This window comes from Rhodotorula paludigena, assembly GCF_050403205.1.
Source record: "Rhodotorula paludigena JCM10292 DNA, Rt_paludigena_JCM10292v1_ctg4, whole genome shotgun sequence".
Classification (NCBI taxonomy): Eukaryota; Fungi; Basidiomycota; class Microbotryomycetes; order Sporidiobolales; family Sporidiobolaceae; genus Rhodotorula; species Rhodotorula paludigena.
This window is the reverse complement of record NW_027481454.1, coordinates 172,511-188,041: the sequence shown is the minus strand read 5'-3', so window position 1 is coordinate 188,041 and position 15,531 is coordinate 172,511. Positions and strand designations below refer to the sequence as shown.

The 15,531-nt window shown below is 63.6% G+C and overlaps 5 protein-coding genes across 5 annotated transcripts; all 5 read right to left on the bottom strand.

Moving 5' to 3' along the window:
- Positions 1-21: 21 nt before the first annotated feature.
- On the bottom strand, positions 22-3,139 carry JCM10292_004749 (uncharacterized protein; the record flags this gene model as incomplete). Its single annotated transcript, XM_076646285.1, has 7 exons — positions 22-382; positions 451-462; positions 537-658; positions 721-791; positions 848-2,227; positions 2,317-2,686; positions 2,789-3,139. 7 exons carry the CDS (start codon positions 3,137-3,139, stop codon positions 22-24), a joined length of 2,667 nt encoding a protein of 888 aa, XP_076508041.1.
- Positions 3,140-3,456: 317 nt separating this feature from the next.
- On the bottom strand, positions 3,457-5,411 carry JCM10292_004748 (uncharacterized protein; the record flags this gene model as incomplete). Its single annotated transcript, XM_076646284.1, has 6 exons — positions 3,457-4,307; positions 4,365-4,487; positions 4,549-4,612; positions 4,669-5,071; positions 5,131-5,301; positions 5,359-5,411. 6 exons carry the CDS (start codon positions 5,409-5,411, stop codon positions 3,457-3,459), a joined length of 1,665 nt encoding a protein of 554 aa, XP_076508040.1.
- Positions 5,412-6,097: 686 nt separating this feature from the next.
- On the bottom strand, positions 6,098-9,045 carry JCM10292_004747 (uncharacterized protein; the record flags this gene model as incomplete). The annotated part of the gene is made up of 14 exons (XM_076646283.1): positions 6,098-6,152; positions 6,222-6,282; positions 6,351-6,417; positions 6,480-6,879; positions 6,940-7,077; positions 7,217-7,440; positions 7,502-7,590; positions 7,672-7,974; positions 8,036-8,344; positions 8,423-8,465; positions 8,525-8,587; positions 8,652-8,686; positions 8,829-8,844; positions 8,941-9,045. The coding sequence occupies 14 exons, from the start codon at positions 9,043-9,045 to the stop codon at positions 6,098-6,100; spliced, it is 1,908 nt and encodes a 635-aa protein (XP_076508039.1).
- Positions 9,046-9,689: 644 nt separating this feature from the next.
- On the bottom strand, positions 9,690-11,976 carry JCM10292_004746 (uncharacterized protein; the record flags this gene model as incomplete). The annotated part of the gene is made up of 2 exons (XM_076646282.1): positions 9,690-10,432; positions 10,536-11,976. The coding sequence occupies 2 exons, from the start codon at positions 11,974-11,976 to the stop codon at positions 9,690-9,692; spliced, it is 2,184 nt and encodes a 727-aa protein (XP_076508038.1).
- An 877-nt stretch (positions 11,977-12,853) lies between these two features.
- JCM10292_004745 (fungal specific transcription factor domain-containing protein) lies at positions 12,854-15,407 on the bottom strand (the record flags this gene model as incomplete). The annotated part of the gene is made up of 10 exons (XM_076646281.1): positions 12,854-13,143; positions 13,209-13,331; positions 13,390-13,421; positions 13,594-13,842; positions 13,927-14,138; positions 14,200-14,243; positions 14,315-14,549; positions 14,606-14,704; positions 14,767-15,260; positions 15,338-15,407. The coding sequence occupies 10 exons, from the start codon at positions 15,405-15,407 to the stop codon at positions 12,854-12,856; spliced, it is 1,848 nt and encodes a 615-aa protein (XP_076508037.1).
- Between the last annotated feature and the right edge of the window lie 124 nt (positions 15,408-15,531).

Genomic DNA, 15,531 nt, shown 5'->3' with positions numbered 1-15,531 from the left:
CTAGAGGACCGCCTCCGTCTTTCACGCAATGACCGGCACTGCCGTTGCCCGCTTCCACCCGAAGAGACCGCCGCCCTCGGTCGAGGAGGATGACTCGGAAGAAGGGGCGGAAACGCCAGCGTCCTGCGGCACAGCAGCCGGGTAGCCCATCGCAGGAGTCGCGGCCGCGCCAGCGACATTGTTGGTCGCTGCAGCGCCCCGAGCGAAAGCCGAGGCGGCACCCTGCCGTTGCTGCTGCTGACCGATCGGCTGCGCTGCGCTGTTCCCGCTCGAGAGGTCGACGCTGTTGCCACTGAAACCCCACATGATCTGGAGGACGCCGACGTCAAGGTCGTCGTTCGATAGAGCCTTGAAAACGGGAATCGACAGGTCGAGCGCGCCGCTGCGACGAGACACAACAAGCGTGAGCATCAACCGGTATAGCGACGGCGATCAGGCAAGCCGACTCACTCGCCCTCGCAGCTGTAGAGCCGAACACATTGAGATCGACGTCAGCGCGTTCCGACGGCACGCAGGTGCGAGAGGAGTAGACGCACAGAGCACATCGCTCGACGGCCCATGCCTTGATAGACAGCCCGTTCGCCATGTTGGTAACGATGACTTCAGCGCCGCAGTAGCTGGAGCGGCCGTCGAGAGAGCCCTGCGATGAGGCAATCCACTGCAACGCGGATGAGTTCAGCGAGATTGATTCGCGGAACGGAGAGAAGGGCGAGAACGCACGGTGGCATTCGAGATAGCGACGACGTAGTCGTCCTTGAGCGTCGGAACGCCGCAAGACGTGTAGTGTTGGGCTGTAGATAATCACGGTGAGCCGTCTTGTGTGACCAAAGTGAATGGCGGTGCGTACACTCGTCGAACCAGGTTCCACGGCCTTCGTTCGTCTGGAAGGTCTCGGGCGCCGAAGCTTGGTAGACCTGCGAAGTGCCGAAGAGACTGGAGCCGGCCGTCGCGCCCCAACTGTCGGCGCCACCCCAGCTTGGCGCCGTCGTAGCCGTGCTGCCCCACCCAGCCTGAGCGGGCGGAGTCGCTTGGCCCCACTGCCCGCCATTGCCGCCGACCTGGTCTTGACCGAAAGGCGAGCCTGCGCCAGCCTGCGAGGGAACGCCAGTCGGTAAGATGCCGGCCGACGAGAGCAGAAGCGAGAGGACGGTGCTGACCGAAGCGAGGTGCGGGTCCGTCGGCGTCGCAGCGGGCTGCTGTGTCTGCCCGACTTGTGTGTTGCCGTCCCACGCGCCGTTGTTGTACGTCTGCGGCTGCTGCCCGCCGCCGTACTGACCGCCGTTCTGGCCGTTGTTGCCCGGCTGCTGCTGACCAGGCCACTGCTGCTGACCCGATTGCTGTGACTGCTGAACGGGCTGCTGCTGGCCAGGCTGCTGAATGCCGGTCGACATCGTGGCGAGAGGCGGAAGGCCACCCATGGTGATAGTCGGAGTCCCGCCCATCGAGGACGGCATGGTCGTCTGGACGAAAACTTCGCCGCCGTTGCTGCTGAAGGCGCCGCCGAGCGGAAGAGAAATCGACTGCCCAGGCTGCTGGAGGCCGGGCGACTGCGACGCCTGCGCGCCGTACGAGATGGGCGGCTGCTGATCATGCTGCTGGTCGGTGGCTTCCGGGCCGAGCGACGAGGGCATCGAAAGGGACGGAAGGCCTGTGCCGACCACCGACGCGCCGAGCTGGCCTGCCGCATGGCTCGCACCGCCGAGCTGAGAAGCGCTCGTCGACGCAGTCTGCTGGCCGAGCGCGCCGTCCATCGACTGCGACGCGCTCGAGGCTTGCGAGGCGCCGGTCGAGTCGCCCGGAGAAGCCGTCTCGAACTCGCCAAAGTCGCCGAGGCCATCCTTGGTCGACTTGTTCTCGTCGCCATCCTCGAGCTCGTGAAGCGAACCAGACGCCGTCGCCGATGCAGCGGCCGACTTAGATGCCGCACCGTGCTCGTCGTTGCCGTCCACGCTCGCGAGTCCTGACGCGCGACTAGTCGCGGCGCCCGACGTGGCGGTCGCAGGGTGGTACTGCCCGTCGTTGAAGCTCATCGAAGCTGACGGCGTGGCAGTGATGCCCGACGCGCCGAGCAGACCGCTGACGCTGACGCCGAGGCTGGCGGCATGCGAGCCGCTGAGCTGGCCTGAGCCCGTCGCATTTGCGGACGAGGTCGAGTTGAGGCTGTCGGACACGGCCGTGCTGCCGGCCTCGCTCGTGTCGGACTTCTTGTTCTGCAGGACAAGAACGACTACGCAAACGAGTCAAAGATGAGTCAAAGGTGCAAGTCAGCTGATGCATCGACCAGGTACGAACGGGGCGAGAAGGCACAGAACGCACCAGCGATGACGATCGCGATGATGAGGACGACGAGGACGGCAAGACCGACCCAAAGCCAAGTGCGGCTCTTCTTAGGTTGCGTTCTGTCGGCAGCTGGGTTTGTGCCGCTCGGCTGGCCGCCCGCCTCGAGGGTCGAAGGGTCAGACTTGCCCAGCGCGTAAGCGCGTCGCGAGCCCTCTTTCTTGCTCTTGCTCTTGCGGTGATGGTGGTGGTGCCCCGACGAGCCGAGCTCGCGCTGAGCAGACGACCGTGACGATCTGTTCGAGGTGCTCCTTTCGAGGCCGTCTCCAGCGCCGCCGCGGCTCGAGCGAGTGCTATCCCGGCGCGAGCTGCTGCGGCCCGTACCGCTGTCGACGCGTTGGTAACGCTGCTGCTAGCGCCAAAGGTGAACGGGCACCAGAGGTCAGCCGGTACGAGCGTGAACAGGAGAAGGCTGGAAACTTCGCAGGGGTAAAGAGGAAGGGGAGCCTACCCGTCCCGTATCGTCGCCCTTGCCGATACTGCGCATGATACGGGCCGCCGTGCCTTCGACAGGCTGGCCGCGCACGACGCCCGTCTCGATCTCGGGGTCAGCAGCGTTGCGCAGCTCCTCCTGGAGCGCGGCCTCTTCGTCCGAGTCGGTCGATTCGCTCGAGCTCGACGAGTGCACCTTGGCTGCGCCGCGGCGGGAAGAGCGGGACGAGACGTTCGAAGCGCGAGAGCCAGTACGAGCGACGCCTGCGGACGGAGGGGAGCGCGAAGGAGGAGAGGCGTTGACGAAGTCCTCCTCGTCCGACGAGGCGGTCGACGAGTCTTGGTCGTAGCGCTTCTCGAGAGCGGGCATGGCGACGCGTAGACGAGGCAATGGGAGGGGAGGAAGCAGCGACGAGCAAGAGACGTGCGAAAATGGACGGTCCGGTTCAGGAGAGCGAGCACGCGGACCTGCCGCGGAGAGGTCCGCAGGCCAGGAGAACGAGCGTCTCGCAGCACCATCGAACTTGCGAGTAGGTAGGTCTGCAGAGATGCACAGTCTTGCTCTGTGGATCACGGCATGAGTGAAAAGCGGAGCACGGAGAGGCGGGAACGGAAGGAAACGCACCGAGACAACAGATGCAGAAGGGGGCACAACAACAAGGCACCGACGACAAATCATTCGGAGCATCAACCACCTCGAGCGTACTGCATACTCGACTGGTGCGGCAGAGCGGCAGTAGAAGGGTAAAGTGGGTAGGCGGCGTGGGAGACGGCGTGTGGAGGACCAGGTCGAGGTGCAAGTCTAGCCGAGGACGAGGCGCTCGACGGCGAGTATGCGTACGGCGATCCCATCGGCGACGAGAAGGAAGGAGCCGAAGAGTCGGTTGAAACAGAGGCTGGGGTCGCACCCCGATGAGGCGGGTTGGCGTAGTGAGGGTAGGCCGCGCTCGTCTGAGCGACGTAGCTGCCCCACGTCGGTGAGTCTCCTCCAGCAGGAGAAGCCCAGTTCTGACGAGGGTAGGCGTAGCTGAGCGGCGACGTAGGAGTCGAGGCTGAGAGAGAAAGAGATGCTGCGATCGGAGTGCGGTACTGGCCATGATTGGCCGGAGACGGAGAAGGCGGGTATGGCGAGCTGAAACTCGAAGCTGAGGAACTGCCGTTAGAGCCGTTGCTGAATGAGCGGACGGCAGGAAGAGCCGGCGGGGTTGCAGATGGCAGCGCGGACGTCGCTGCGTCGGACCCGTGAGTCCGCCTGGCCACTGGAGGAGGCTTTGGCACGGCTCCGACTTGTGGTGCCCAGGTCTTCGCCAGCCGCGCGAGCGCACCCTCGTGCAAGAGCACCTCGTTCGCGCGCCGCCGCTCCAGCACCGCCGGGTCGAGCCTGATGCCGATCAGAGCGAGAGCGCTGCGAGTCGGCGAGAAGGCGTCGCCGTGCATGGGATGCGCAGGATCGACATAGGCGTGCAGGTCGCCGTAGGCGGCGCGAAGTCTTCTCCGAATGTTGTCGATGTCGTACGAGCCCGACGTCAAATCGCGATCTGCGCACAAACCAGGTCAGCGCCTCCAGTTGTCAGTCCAGAACAAAGGGAGCGTACCGAGGTCGATCGGATGTTGGATAGAAAGCCGCTTGCCCCTCCACCCAAAGAATGACTTGTTCTCGACCGACCCGCCTTCTGCCGTGACGATCACGTCGTTCTCGTAATCCCAGGTGAACCCGTCTATGACGCTTCATCGTGTGAATGAATGGCGACGCGGGAGGTGGAAAGAAAACGCGCTCACACTTGAAAAGAAGTTCGAGCAGATCGCGCCCAGCCGAACGTCGGGTCGTATCTCGCTTATCGAGCTGTGCAAAGCGCGATTTGTCTCTGAGCGAGTGACGATGTATGTGAGCGGGCGCACCTGTGCGAACGAGACCACCATGCAAAAGACGCTGAGCCCGCCAAGTCCGCCCCACCTCACCTCGCTTAAGCCGAGCGAGTCGAGCAACGTCTTGAAGACGAACACGAGGCTCTTTGCCATAACCTTCTTGCCATCGCCTCGCTCGTCCAGCTCTTGCAGGAGGCGCAAGCTCTCCCTTACGCCCGCCGGGCCCGTCGTCGAATTAAAGGAGACGTCCATTGCGAACGAGCCAAACTTCGGCGCCGAGACGATCTTGACGAGCGGCACGCGGGCGTTCTCGATGAGACGAACGTCGGAGCTGCGGACGAAGCCGCTGGAGACCAGAGCGGAGCGCAAGGTCGTCAGGAGGTGCTGGGTCGGGTAGCGCAGCAAACTTGGATCCGTCACAACGACGTCGAAGTCGCTGCCGCGAGAGCTGTGTAAGCGCATATAGGTAGTCTTTGTCGTGCAATCCTGACGCACCCGTTCGGGAGGTACAGGCCAGTCGCCGTCGAGCCGAACAGCTCGACAGTCGCCGAGGGCCAAACTCGCTCGACGACGCGAGCGAAGCACTGCAGGGCGCGCTGCCGCAGCTGATGCTCGCCGACGGTCGGTCGGATGTACGCGACGAACGCTTCGACTTCTTCGTCGAGTCTGTTGAGGTTGGAGGGTCAGCTGGAGACGGGGATGGCGAGGAGCAGAGGAACGCACAGCTCTATCGGCGGGCGCGAACGGTCGAGGTCGGTCCGTACAAGTCCTTTCATCCACGGCGTGCGCTCCAGCGGGCTATCGAATGCATTGCCGGGTCGAGGCGGTGTCGGACCCGAGTGGGGAGGGGTGGAAGGCGACGCGAGCGAGAGCGTCTCGAGCTGGTGCACAGTCGCGAGCAACCCGTCGTACTGGCTACTCGTGGGCACCGGCATCGGCCTCGCCCGGCCGTTGCGGACCGACGAAGACGTCGGCGGCCAAGTTGGGCAAACGCGCTCGTCTCCCTCGAACGGTTCTCCCGAAGCCGCTTGGGCTGGTTGGGCGCCGGTCTGGGCTTGTCTCGAGCTCTTGCAGACGATTTCCCGACTGCACAGGGCGTACCGCCGCGATGTGCACGTTCTTTCGCCTCATCAGTTTCGCTCGAATCCGACTCGTCTGTGCCCCACATGTTGCTCCTCTGAGCACGGCGAGCTCCGTAGTAGCTCAAGCGACCCGCATTTGCTGTCGAAGCAAGCGGAAGGTCTCGCCGCGAAGGCCCTTGCTCACTCCCTCACTGCTGACCTCGCCGCGTCGAGAGGAAGGCACTGCATTTCGAGACCCGGAGAAGGCGAGGTAAAGTGGGCGCATACAAAGCGGCGAAAACACAGCACAACCGGCGGATCGAGGCAGATACGAGGCAACGAGGACGGGGGAGATGCGGCGTGGGCGGACGGAGCGGGAAGGCGGCGATCCCGAAATGCACCTACTCCTGCTTGTACGTTCCGATGATGGTGTCCGGAGCGTACTTGGCAACGACGCTGCAAAGAGCGGGGCAGACAGAATGTCAGGAGCGATGTCCGGACGCAGAGCAGAGGCGAAGTACGCACGAGGCCTGGTGGAGCATGTTGAACTCCTCCGACGCTTCCTTGCCGGCGTACAGGAGCAGCGCTGCGTGCCCGAGTGGTTAGCCACGAGATTGGATCGCTTCATGGAGTACGAAAGTAGCGCCAACTCACCCTTGGCGCCGCCCGGGTGGTCATCGAGGAAGTTGGTGACGTTGAGCACCTGGCCGTTGACGCCGATCTGCGGCGTGGAGAGAAAAGGGTTAGCCGCCGATGGAATTGGATTGAGACGACGCCGCGCACCCAGATGTCGTCCTTCTTGTTGTGCTTGGCAACCTCCTCGAGCGAGTACTCCTTGAGCTCCTTCTTCTCGACGCCGCCCTGCTTCTTCGTCTCGGCTTCCTGCTTGACCGCTGCGTCCTTCTCGTTGGCCGGGTGCTCGGCCGTCGACGGGCCCTGCGGGCTCACATCGCCGGCGTTGCCCGACTGCGACTGCGCCTGCGGCTGGCCCGCCCAGTTGAACGTGAGGTGCACCTGCTGGCTCTGCGGGTCGATCGAGATGGTCGTCGACGGCGGCTGAAGGTGTCCGTTGACCTGCCCGAGACGCGCCGCCGCACCGCTGCTGCCCGACGATGACGAGAGCGACTTGAGAAGGTACGAAGCGGCGGTGTCACCCGCGACGCGGCCGAACACCACGCAGCCACTGCAATGACCAGAGAACGTCAATCGAAGGCAACGCGAGTGGAAAGGCGACAGCACGCACAGGAGCGACGAGCCACCGAGGCGGTTCGCACCGTGCACACCGCCGGCGATCTCGCCCGACGCGAACAGGCCCGGAATGGCCTTCTTGCTGCCATCAAGGACCTGCGAGAGCGGGTCGATCTCGAGGCCACCCATGGTGCTGCAGGAACGGAGGTTAGCGAGTGCGCTGGTGATTCCGTCGACACACTAGGCAGGATCGCAGCGAGAGAACGCGAGGACCGCGCATAGATGGCTACGAACCGCGCGTAGATGGCTACGAGTGGAACGCCGCAACGCACTAGTGGAGGACGGGCGTCATGAGCGCGACGTGGAACGGGCCCGCCTGGTCGCTCCAGTCCGTGTTGTGGAAGAACTTCTTGCCGAAGGGGTCGCGCTTCGGGTCCTTGCACACGGCCATGTACTCGCTGAACGTCGACTGGAGCTTCTTGAGCGGGAGGTCCATCTCCTTGGCGACGTCGGCGACCGTGTCGAAGCGCTTCATGAGGCCGCGGCCGACGTAGTGCTGAAGGTCACGCCACGAGTCAGTAAAGGTGCGTATCAAAAGTTCGGAGGGGCAGACGAACCTTGCAGTGCCATTCGATTTCCTTGCTCGCCTGGCCGTTGAGGATGAGGCGGACGGGCATCTTGTTGTCCTCCCAGATGCGGCCAGTGACTGTGCGTGCCGCGAACAACAGAGTGAGTGTATGCTCACACGACGAAGACTGCAGCCTTCAGAAAGAGCGAGGGCACGCACCATAGTCGCGGTGGCCAAGCTCGTCGGCAAAGCGGTCGCCCTCCTTGTTGAGCAGCAATCCGCCGACACCGCGGAGCGCCTCGGCGGCGAGGAACTTGACCTTTGCGTCGGGCTCGTTGGGGTCGACGAGACCAGTCGGGTGCACCTGGACCTTCTCGAGGTCGATCCCGTGCGCGCCGATCGCCATGGCCATCTTCTGCCCGTCGCCCTGGCAGTGGTCGCCGTTGGTCGTCGGGAGCGGGAGGAGCTCGGGGCGGTACTTGGCGAGGAGGCCGTCCTTGGCGAAATCGGCAGCGTATCCGCCTGTTCGGGAGCGAGCGAGGTTCAGTACGAGCCTTGCAAGAGGAGATGAAGGCGCGCGTACCGGTGGCGAGAATGACCGGTCCGTGCGCCGTGTGCGTCTTGCCCTGGTACTCGTACTCGCACCCGACGATCTCGTCGCCCTCCTTGACGAGCTTGCGCACATTGGCCTTCTTGAGCCACTTGACGCGCGCCGGGTCCTTCTCAGCGAGGTCCTCGAGCTTCTCCATGAGCGCATACGTGATGGTCATGCCGGGGAACTGGGCGCCGCCCCTGTGAGTACGCTCGAAGCTGTGACCTCCGAGACGTGAGACCTTGGAGAGGTCGAGGCCGAAGCGCGTGCAGAGCCAGTTGACGGCATCGCCCGACTTGCCTGCGAGGGTGACAGGTCAACCCAGACAGACACAAGGTAAATTGTCCGTGAGCCAGAAGCGGAAGGACCGAGACGCACCCGTGAGGACCTCAATCAGGTCGTCGCGCGCAAGCTCGCGGGCCTGCAAGACTTCGAGTCAGAAGCGTTTTTCGAGACTTGATCTGGAGTCTGCCTACGTACAGACTTCTTGGTGTCGGCGAAGAAGGCAGCAGCCGAGTCCTTGATACCGAGCTTCTCCTGAGCCTGCGAGAGTGGCGCGAGCCAAGGTTAGTCTTGGGGAGCGCTTTGATCGGCGGAAGCGGCGCACCTTCGTGCCCGCGCCGTTGATGCCCGACGTAGCCTCTGCGAGCGTACAAGTGAGGAATGGGTGCAAAGACGGAGCAGCAAGAAAAAAGTATATGCGTACTCGTCGAGTTGCCTGGGAGAAGAACCGTCCACCTCGTTAGTTCGCTTTCGGTCGAAAAGAGAGACATTCAAGACTCACCACCGGCAAAGGGGTTCTGCTCGCAAACGTCGCAGAGGTAGAGGCGGGAGCGTCAGCTTGATCCGAAGGCGAGTGGCCAAACGTCGCGCCGAGGAAAGCGCGGACTGCGCACCTTTTCGAGGACGAGGACGTTGGCGCCCTTCTCATAGAGAGTGTGGGCGGCGCTGAGGCCAGACAAACCTGCGCCGACAACGATGACCTGAGGCGAGGAAGACATGTGAGAGCGTGCGAAGTGGGGGACGAGCGATGTCGAGGCGAATTGGAGCGGAGAGTGGGGCCTGCGAGCGACTTGGCGAGATGTCAGATATCCTGCTCGTCGCTCGGACTCGTTTGCAGGGCAGCAGGATGCGTGGGACAGAGGAGAGCTTCGGGAGGAGGCGAGGTTCCGAGTCGCCAAGTCACAGCGAAAGGCCGCGCAGGGGCGCTGAGGTGTGGCAGACTTCGTCAGACGACTGGCACTCACAGTCTGTCGCGCTGTCCACGTCGCTGGCTCGAGGCGAAGCGACTTGCAAGTTGCGCGTGGAGACGAGGCGGAGAGTGCGGGGCGCGTCGTTCCGGAGCCTCGCGCCGTCGGCGACTTCTGCGGGCCAATCCCTCGACACGCGAATCTCTGCGCACTCGCTGGCCAGGTCACACGAGCTATGTGCACGACAGGCTACTACATGAGCTGCTATACACGAGAGGCCAGTAGGGAAAGAGGCGACACAAGACGAGGTGCAACCGCGCGGAAGCAACGAAAACCACGGCGACGGCCCACAGAGCCAACGACAAGGACGCGTACAAGAGCTGCACGCCGTGCCCCGTGAGCAGCGTGCTCGACGGCAGGCGCGGGTCCAATGAAAGAATTCGCGTTCACGCACCTCAGCTCCTCCCCTTCCCTCCTCCTCTTCCTCCGGCCGCCTTCGCCCCGCCCATCTTGGCTCCTCCCCTCCGCCGTCCTCTCACTTCCACAGTCTCCTCCTCGACCGCTTCTTCGCTCGACGAGGTGGACCAGCCCTCGCCCGCCGCGCCACCTTGCGCCTCGTACCCGAGTCGGCGCGACAGTTGCTCCGCCCGGAGCTGCTTGAGGTCGAGCCCGCCGGTCCCGGCCGCCGGACCAGCAGCGGCAGACAGAGCAGGGCGACGGCTCGACGCGCGACTCGGCTGATGCGACGTCGCCTTGGTCGGGGCGATTGCCGCTGGAAGAGGCGTCGTCGTTTCGTTTGACGGATCAGACGCGGCGCGGCGCTGTCCACTCGCGCGTGCCGAATTCCGCGCGGCATTCTTCGCCGCCCGTCCAGCAGGCATAAAGGCTGTCCGCTGACCTGCAGCAGCGGGCGCAGGCGGGAACGCCGCGAGAGCAGCCTGCGTTGCGAGCGCGTCGGCTTCGAGCTGGGCGAGCGTCTCGGGGCGCACGGCGGGGCCCGTCCCGCCGCCGACCGCAAACAGCTGCATCGACGTTGTTGGCGATGTCGAGAGGGAGAGAGAGGGCGAGTGCGTCGCAGTGGACGAGATCGAGCGCGAGCGGGAAAGGGAGGCGCTGTAGGCGAAAGTCGAGCGCGGCGAAGCGAAGACCGAGGGTTCTGCGGGACTCGCCAGCACGTCAGAGTCGAACGCGGTGTACACTGACAGAGTCGTGTGGAAAGAGTCGCGAAGAAAGAGACGAACCGTAGCCAAACGCGCGTCTCTCCCTCTCCCCTTCCGCGCCCTCCACATCCCCGTCCTCACCCCCCTCGTCTTCCTCCCCGTGCTCAGCATCATCACTGCTCTCACTGTCACTCGCGGCCTCGCTCCCACCCCTACTCGCCCTCTGCGTCCCTGCGCTCCCCCAGCTCGACACGCCCGCGGCCCTCTGCCTCAGCAGCAGCGCGCGGTGCCAACCCTCTCCGCCGACGCCCAGCCCGGCCGCCGATCCGCTCGCGCTACCCGTGCGCACGAGCTCGCCCGGGCGAAACGCGCCGCCGAGGCGAGCGAAGTGCAGCGTGAGCGACGACGGATCGGACGCGCCCATGACGGGGAGCAGCGCAGGCGAGGTCGTCGGCGAGGGCGTGCGGCGCGTGCACGTCGTGGGCGAGGGGTGGGTGGAGCGTGAGGCGGAAGCAGCGGAAGTGAACGTTGGACCGCTCGTCGAGAGGACAAGGCCGGGAGCCGTAGCTGCACGGGCGTGAGCGCGCGGTGTCGGCGGCGCGGAAGGCACGCTGACGAAAGGCAGAGAACTCGTCTTGCCGAGATTGCGACGGTTCCGTGTCGTCGACTGCGGCGGGTCGTGCAGCATGGCGCTGAGTCCAGACCGAGCAGGCGAAGGCGCCTTGCGTGACGAAGAGCGCGCTTTCTGAGCAGCCGCTGCTTCGGCGAGCTTTGCCGACAGGGCGTGACTGTCGGGGGCGGGCGTTGAGTAGCTGCGGCTGCTGCGAGACAAGATGGGCGGGACGGCAGAGACGGGCGAGCGGTCGAGGTGCGTGGTAAACATAGGCGGCCGCGAGAGCAGTGACGCGACACCGAGCGACGCGCGAGTTGGCGAGCGAGCTGGAGTGGCGTGGGCAGTCCGGCCGGGTGAATGAGCGGATGGAAAGGCGAGAGGTGCGGAATGCGCGTGCGAAGCCGGCGCAGGAATCGCCATTGCCGCCACGACACCCGGGGTCTCCTCGTTGGGCGCTGGTATGCTAGCTTGTGCGACGCTAGCGTGCGCATCAGCCTGACCGTCGACTGGTGGCGGCGAGACGGCCAGGTCAGGCTCGTCGTCCGGCCCGGTTCCACCGCCTTCCCCTCCCGCCGCGCTCGCGCTCGCCGTGCTACTTTCCCCAGCCTCTTCGCGCCTCAGGCGCTTCAGCTCGACTTCGGTGAGCGCCCTTGCAGGCTGCCCCTCCTGGAGGAGAACCTGTGTACGTCTCGCGCGGTCGAGGCGGCTCAGGAGCAGGGTCTTGTCGGCCGCCGAGGGAGACAGCGGCGACGATGACGTGAGATCGAAGATGGTGGTCTTCACGCCTGCTGTGGTCGCGCTGCGCCGGAGGAGCGGAGTCGGACGCGGTGCGTGGACGTGAGGTCGGGCGATCGAGGCGGGCGACGCCGGAGAGGGGGGAGGAGGCGGGGAGGGTGGGGCAGAGTAAGGCGGAGCGAAGTAGCGGGTCGGCTGCGCGATGGGGATGGGCGAAAGCGACAGATCGCACATGCTCGGCGTGTCGGAAGAGAAAGGCGAGGCTGAGCACGGAAGCAAGCGGGCCAGCAAGGGGCGCAAGTCCATCGATGCAGTCACGAGGCGGTACGACCGGAGCTCCGTGGAGGGTCAAAGCGGCGCAGCCAGACTCGGTGCGAGATCGACTTCGAGGCGTCCCCGAGGGAGTCGCAGGGAGGCGAAGGTCCACTGTCGCTCTTCTCTTAACGCACGGCATGTCGAAAGCAGCCTGCCAGATGGCGCAAAGACTGGCAACAGTGCGTCTCAGCGCACCGAGGCGGTGCAGGCGACTTCGCAAAGAGACAGGAGACCCGGGGACATATGTCGTACGGGCAGGGCACGAGAGGAAGAGCGCTTGCAGCAGGTCTGCACGATTGCGCAGAGAGATGAGGTCTGCGTACGAACACCGTCAGTACTCGATCAGATCTGCTGAAGGGAGAGCAACGCGATGAACAGAGGAGAAGGCGCCGGGAGGGGAAGGCCCCCTCAGACATTGAAGTGCGCGATCGGTCAACAGCGAGCTCAGATGCGGTGCACGGCACGCAAGAGTGGGCGAGCGCACAGTTTGTGAGGGGCAGGCGGTCGCGACTTCGCGCGCTGCCCCTTTTCCGCGCCGCGACAAGCACGCCTCGTCTTTGTTTCGCCCTTGTTCAAGCTTGCCGGCGTGACTGAAATCCAAAAGAGACTGAGCAACCTGCCCTGCGAAAGGAGCAACTCCTCGTCTCGCACGTCACGATGGACCTTCAGCGCATTCGACGCGAGATCGCAACGGAGTCGCCCCCCATCCTCTCTTTAGACCTCCTCGCGAGGAAAGAGACCTCTCTCTCGTTGATCACATGACTGGGACTGAAAGATTGGCACCCGCCGCCAAAAGCTACACAGATGTGATCCTCGCGCTGACTTGCGCATTGAGAACGCCCGCAAGCCCGTCCATCTTCAGCGCGTATCGCGGCTCGTTGAGCGAGCTCGCGAGCCCATCCACCCTCGGCGAGCTCCTTGATGTGTCAGGCTGCGCAGTTTGCTGCAACGGCGGCGGGACGACGGATTCGGAGAAGTAGTTCATGTCGAAAGACGGGTCGCGCGCCTTCGCTTGCAAGAGAATGGGGATCGGCAGCGCACGGCGTGGGTCGATGAGCAGAAGCATCAGCTGCCCAATGCAGTTTTCTGTGATGATAAGCTTGTCAGCAGTTCGCTCGTGGCAAGCTGGTGCTACGGTGCTTGACACTCACCGCCGTACGGGATATCGAGTGCCCGACAGGCGGTCACAATGGTCGCGACATGCTCGCGCAGGCTGTCGAGATCGTCCGTCTCGCCCTTGAACTGCTTGATCGCGATCTGGCGGATAAGGACGCCTGTACGGAGCGAACATCAACGCGTGCGTTAAGCAGCCAAGAGTAACACGAGCCGTACGACCCGCGCTGCGCCAGACAAAGCAGATGTAACTGTGCGCACGGATGGGTTCTCGAGCCTGAATCAGCAAATAAGTAGACGGAAGGTGAGAGGGAATCCTCACGGGGAGTACAACGCCATCTGATGCGAGTTTCCTGTGTCATTGGCCGATCAATTCTGCTTTGCGCATGTAGAATGGTCCAGGGCGCACCAACAATCGCGCACAGATCACTCAAGATGGCGTGTGCGCTCGCCAGGCTCGACCGCATGCTCTCGTCCGCCTCGTCTAGCGACAACACGCACGGCTCCTGCAGCAGTATGTTGGCGCTGTGCGCCAAGCCGCTAACCAGCGCAAGACAAGGCGCGGCGAGGTTGTCAGGCAAGGGGTTGATGACGTAGTGCTGAAAGCGGTAGTGGGGCGGGATCGACGAGAGGAAGTTCTGAATGTCCATGGCAAGACGCTGGAAAAGATCGCTGCAGAGATACAGCCAAATCAGTGAGAATGATGAGACACAATGCTTCAATGCTAACGAGAGCTCCAGCGTCGGTCTGGCCCACCTTTCGCGAAATGCACGGAGGAAGGAATTTGCGTCCTTGCACCGTTTGGCTGTGGCTGACTCTGGTGCGCGCCGATGGAAGGTGACAACACGACCAAAGAGAACGACAGCCTTGAGCAGGAGCTGAAGCGGACCGCAAAATTCGGGAGGATGCGAAGTGAAGAAGTGCGAGTTGCGAGGCGAATTGACGCTGCTGAAGATGCTTTCGCCGAGCTGCAGGGCATTTGCTTAAGCTTGTCAGAGCCGCGTCAGCAAACGGCAAAGAGTCACTGACCGGGTACGGGGTGCCCTCTGTCGGAATGACGGTGGTGACGTCGGCTGGTGTGTCGAAAAAGCGAGAACCACCGTCTCAGCGGAGGAGCTAGAGCTAGGTTGACTCTAAAACGCACCTTCATTGATTGAACATGGCCAGTTGTTGACGGCGGAAGCGAAGCGATCCGCGAGAAAGAGCATCCAGAAAGTCATTGCGCGCTCGTACAGCTCATCTTGGTCGGCCGTTCCAGGCAAGAGTGAGATCGGCTCAACACCAAGCTGGCTCGAAGGCGGCTCGAAGGCGGAGCGCAGGTGCGTGAGACCGAGTACTGCGAGTCGGCTGCCTTGGCCGACGCAGATCCATTGCTCGATCTGCGTGCCATTCGTGAGCAGCCGCGCGCGCTCGAGGTGCATAGCGAAAGGCGCACAAAGCGATTCTGACTGTAAAAATAATGTGCGAGGAGCGCTGTCGTCTGCGCAGTCTGGAAAGCGTGGTCGTTTATGTGGCTGTTCCGGCTGATTGCGAGCTAGGCACAAGCGGGCCCGTCAGCGCGATCGGAACGGAGTACAGCAAAACAGAAGGGCCTACTTTACAGCGTCGGACGTGGTATTCGCTTGGTGACGCGTGATGCTGCCAATACCGCGATTCGCTGGCGAAGAAGGTTTCGGGAACGGTGGTGGCCGCAATGGCGCAGATGACGTGGATGAGCGAGGAGTGCGGAAAGTTCGGGTGCGTCGGCGGGAGAGTGAGGCGCGTGCGGAACTTGCTCTGATTGATCATGCCCGTGTGTATGCCCGGGCGGGAAAAGTAGATTTCAACGAGGCGGAAGGTCAGGATTGGAGTCGGTAGGTCGGCGGGCCATCCGGGATACAGCACGTTGAGCAGTGGGTCTTCGAGCAGGCTTGGCCGCATAATAGCGACTTCGGCTCGCAAAGCGGTGCCGGGTGAGGCCGTCACGAGTGGAAGTTGAGAGGGAACAGATGCGGAACGTGGCGTGGAGCAAGGAGTGACGGACGAGCGCTGCAGTTTCTGCGCAGCTTCGGTCCCAAGCTGAAGATGCTCGAGCTCTGCTCGAAGCGAGTCTGCGTAGTTCGTGAAAGCGGAGCGTCAGCTACGGTGAAATGAAGTACGGCACTTGCATGATCGCCGCGCAACGCACCGACCTCGGCTTGCAGCAGCCCGATCTTAGCGTTCGGAGACTGGCGCGGCCTCTTCTGCGGCGGCGGCATGGCGTGCGGATCATCGTACTCGCACCGGACCGTAGTCGGGTCGTCGCCGTGGATGCACGCGCTTTTCTTGCACGCCGAGCATGCAGGTCTGAGTCCGTCGCACTTGAGCCTGCGACGCTTGCAC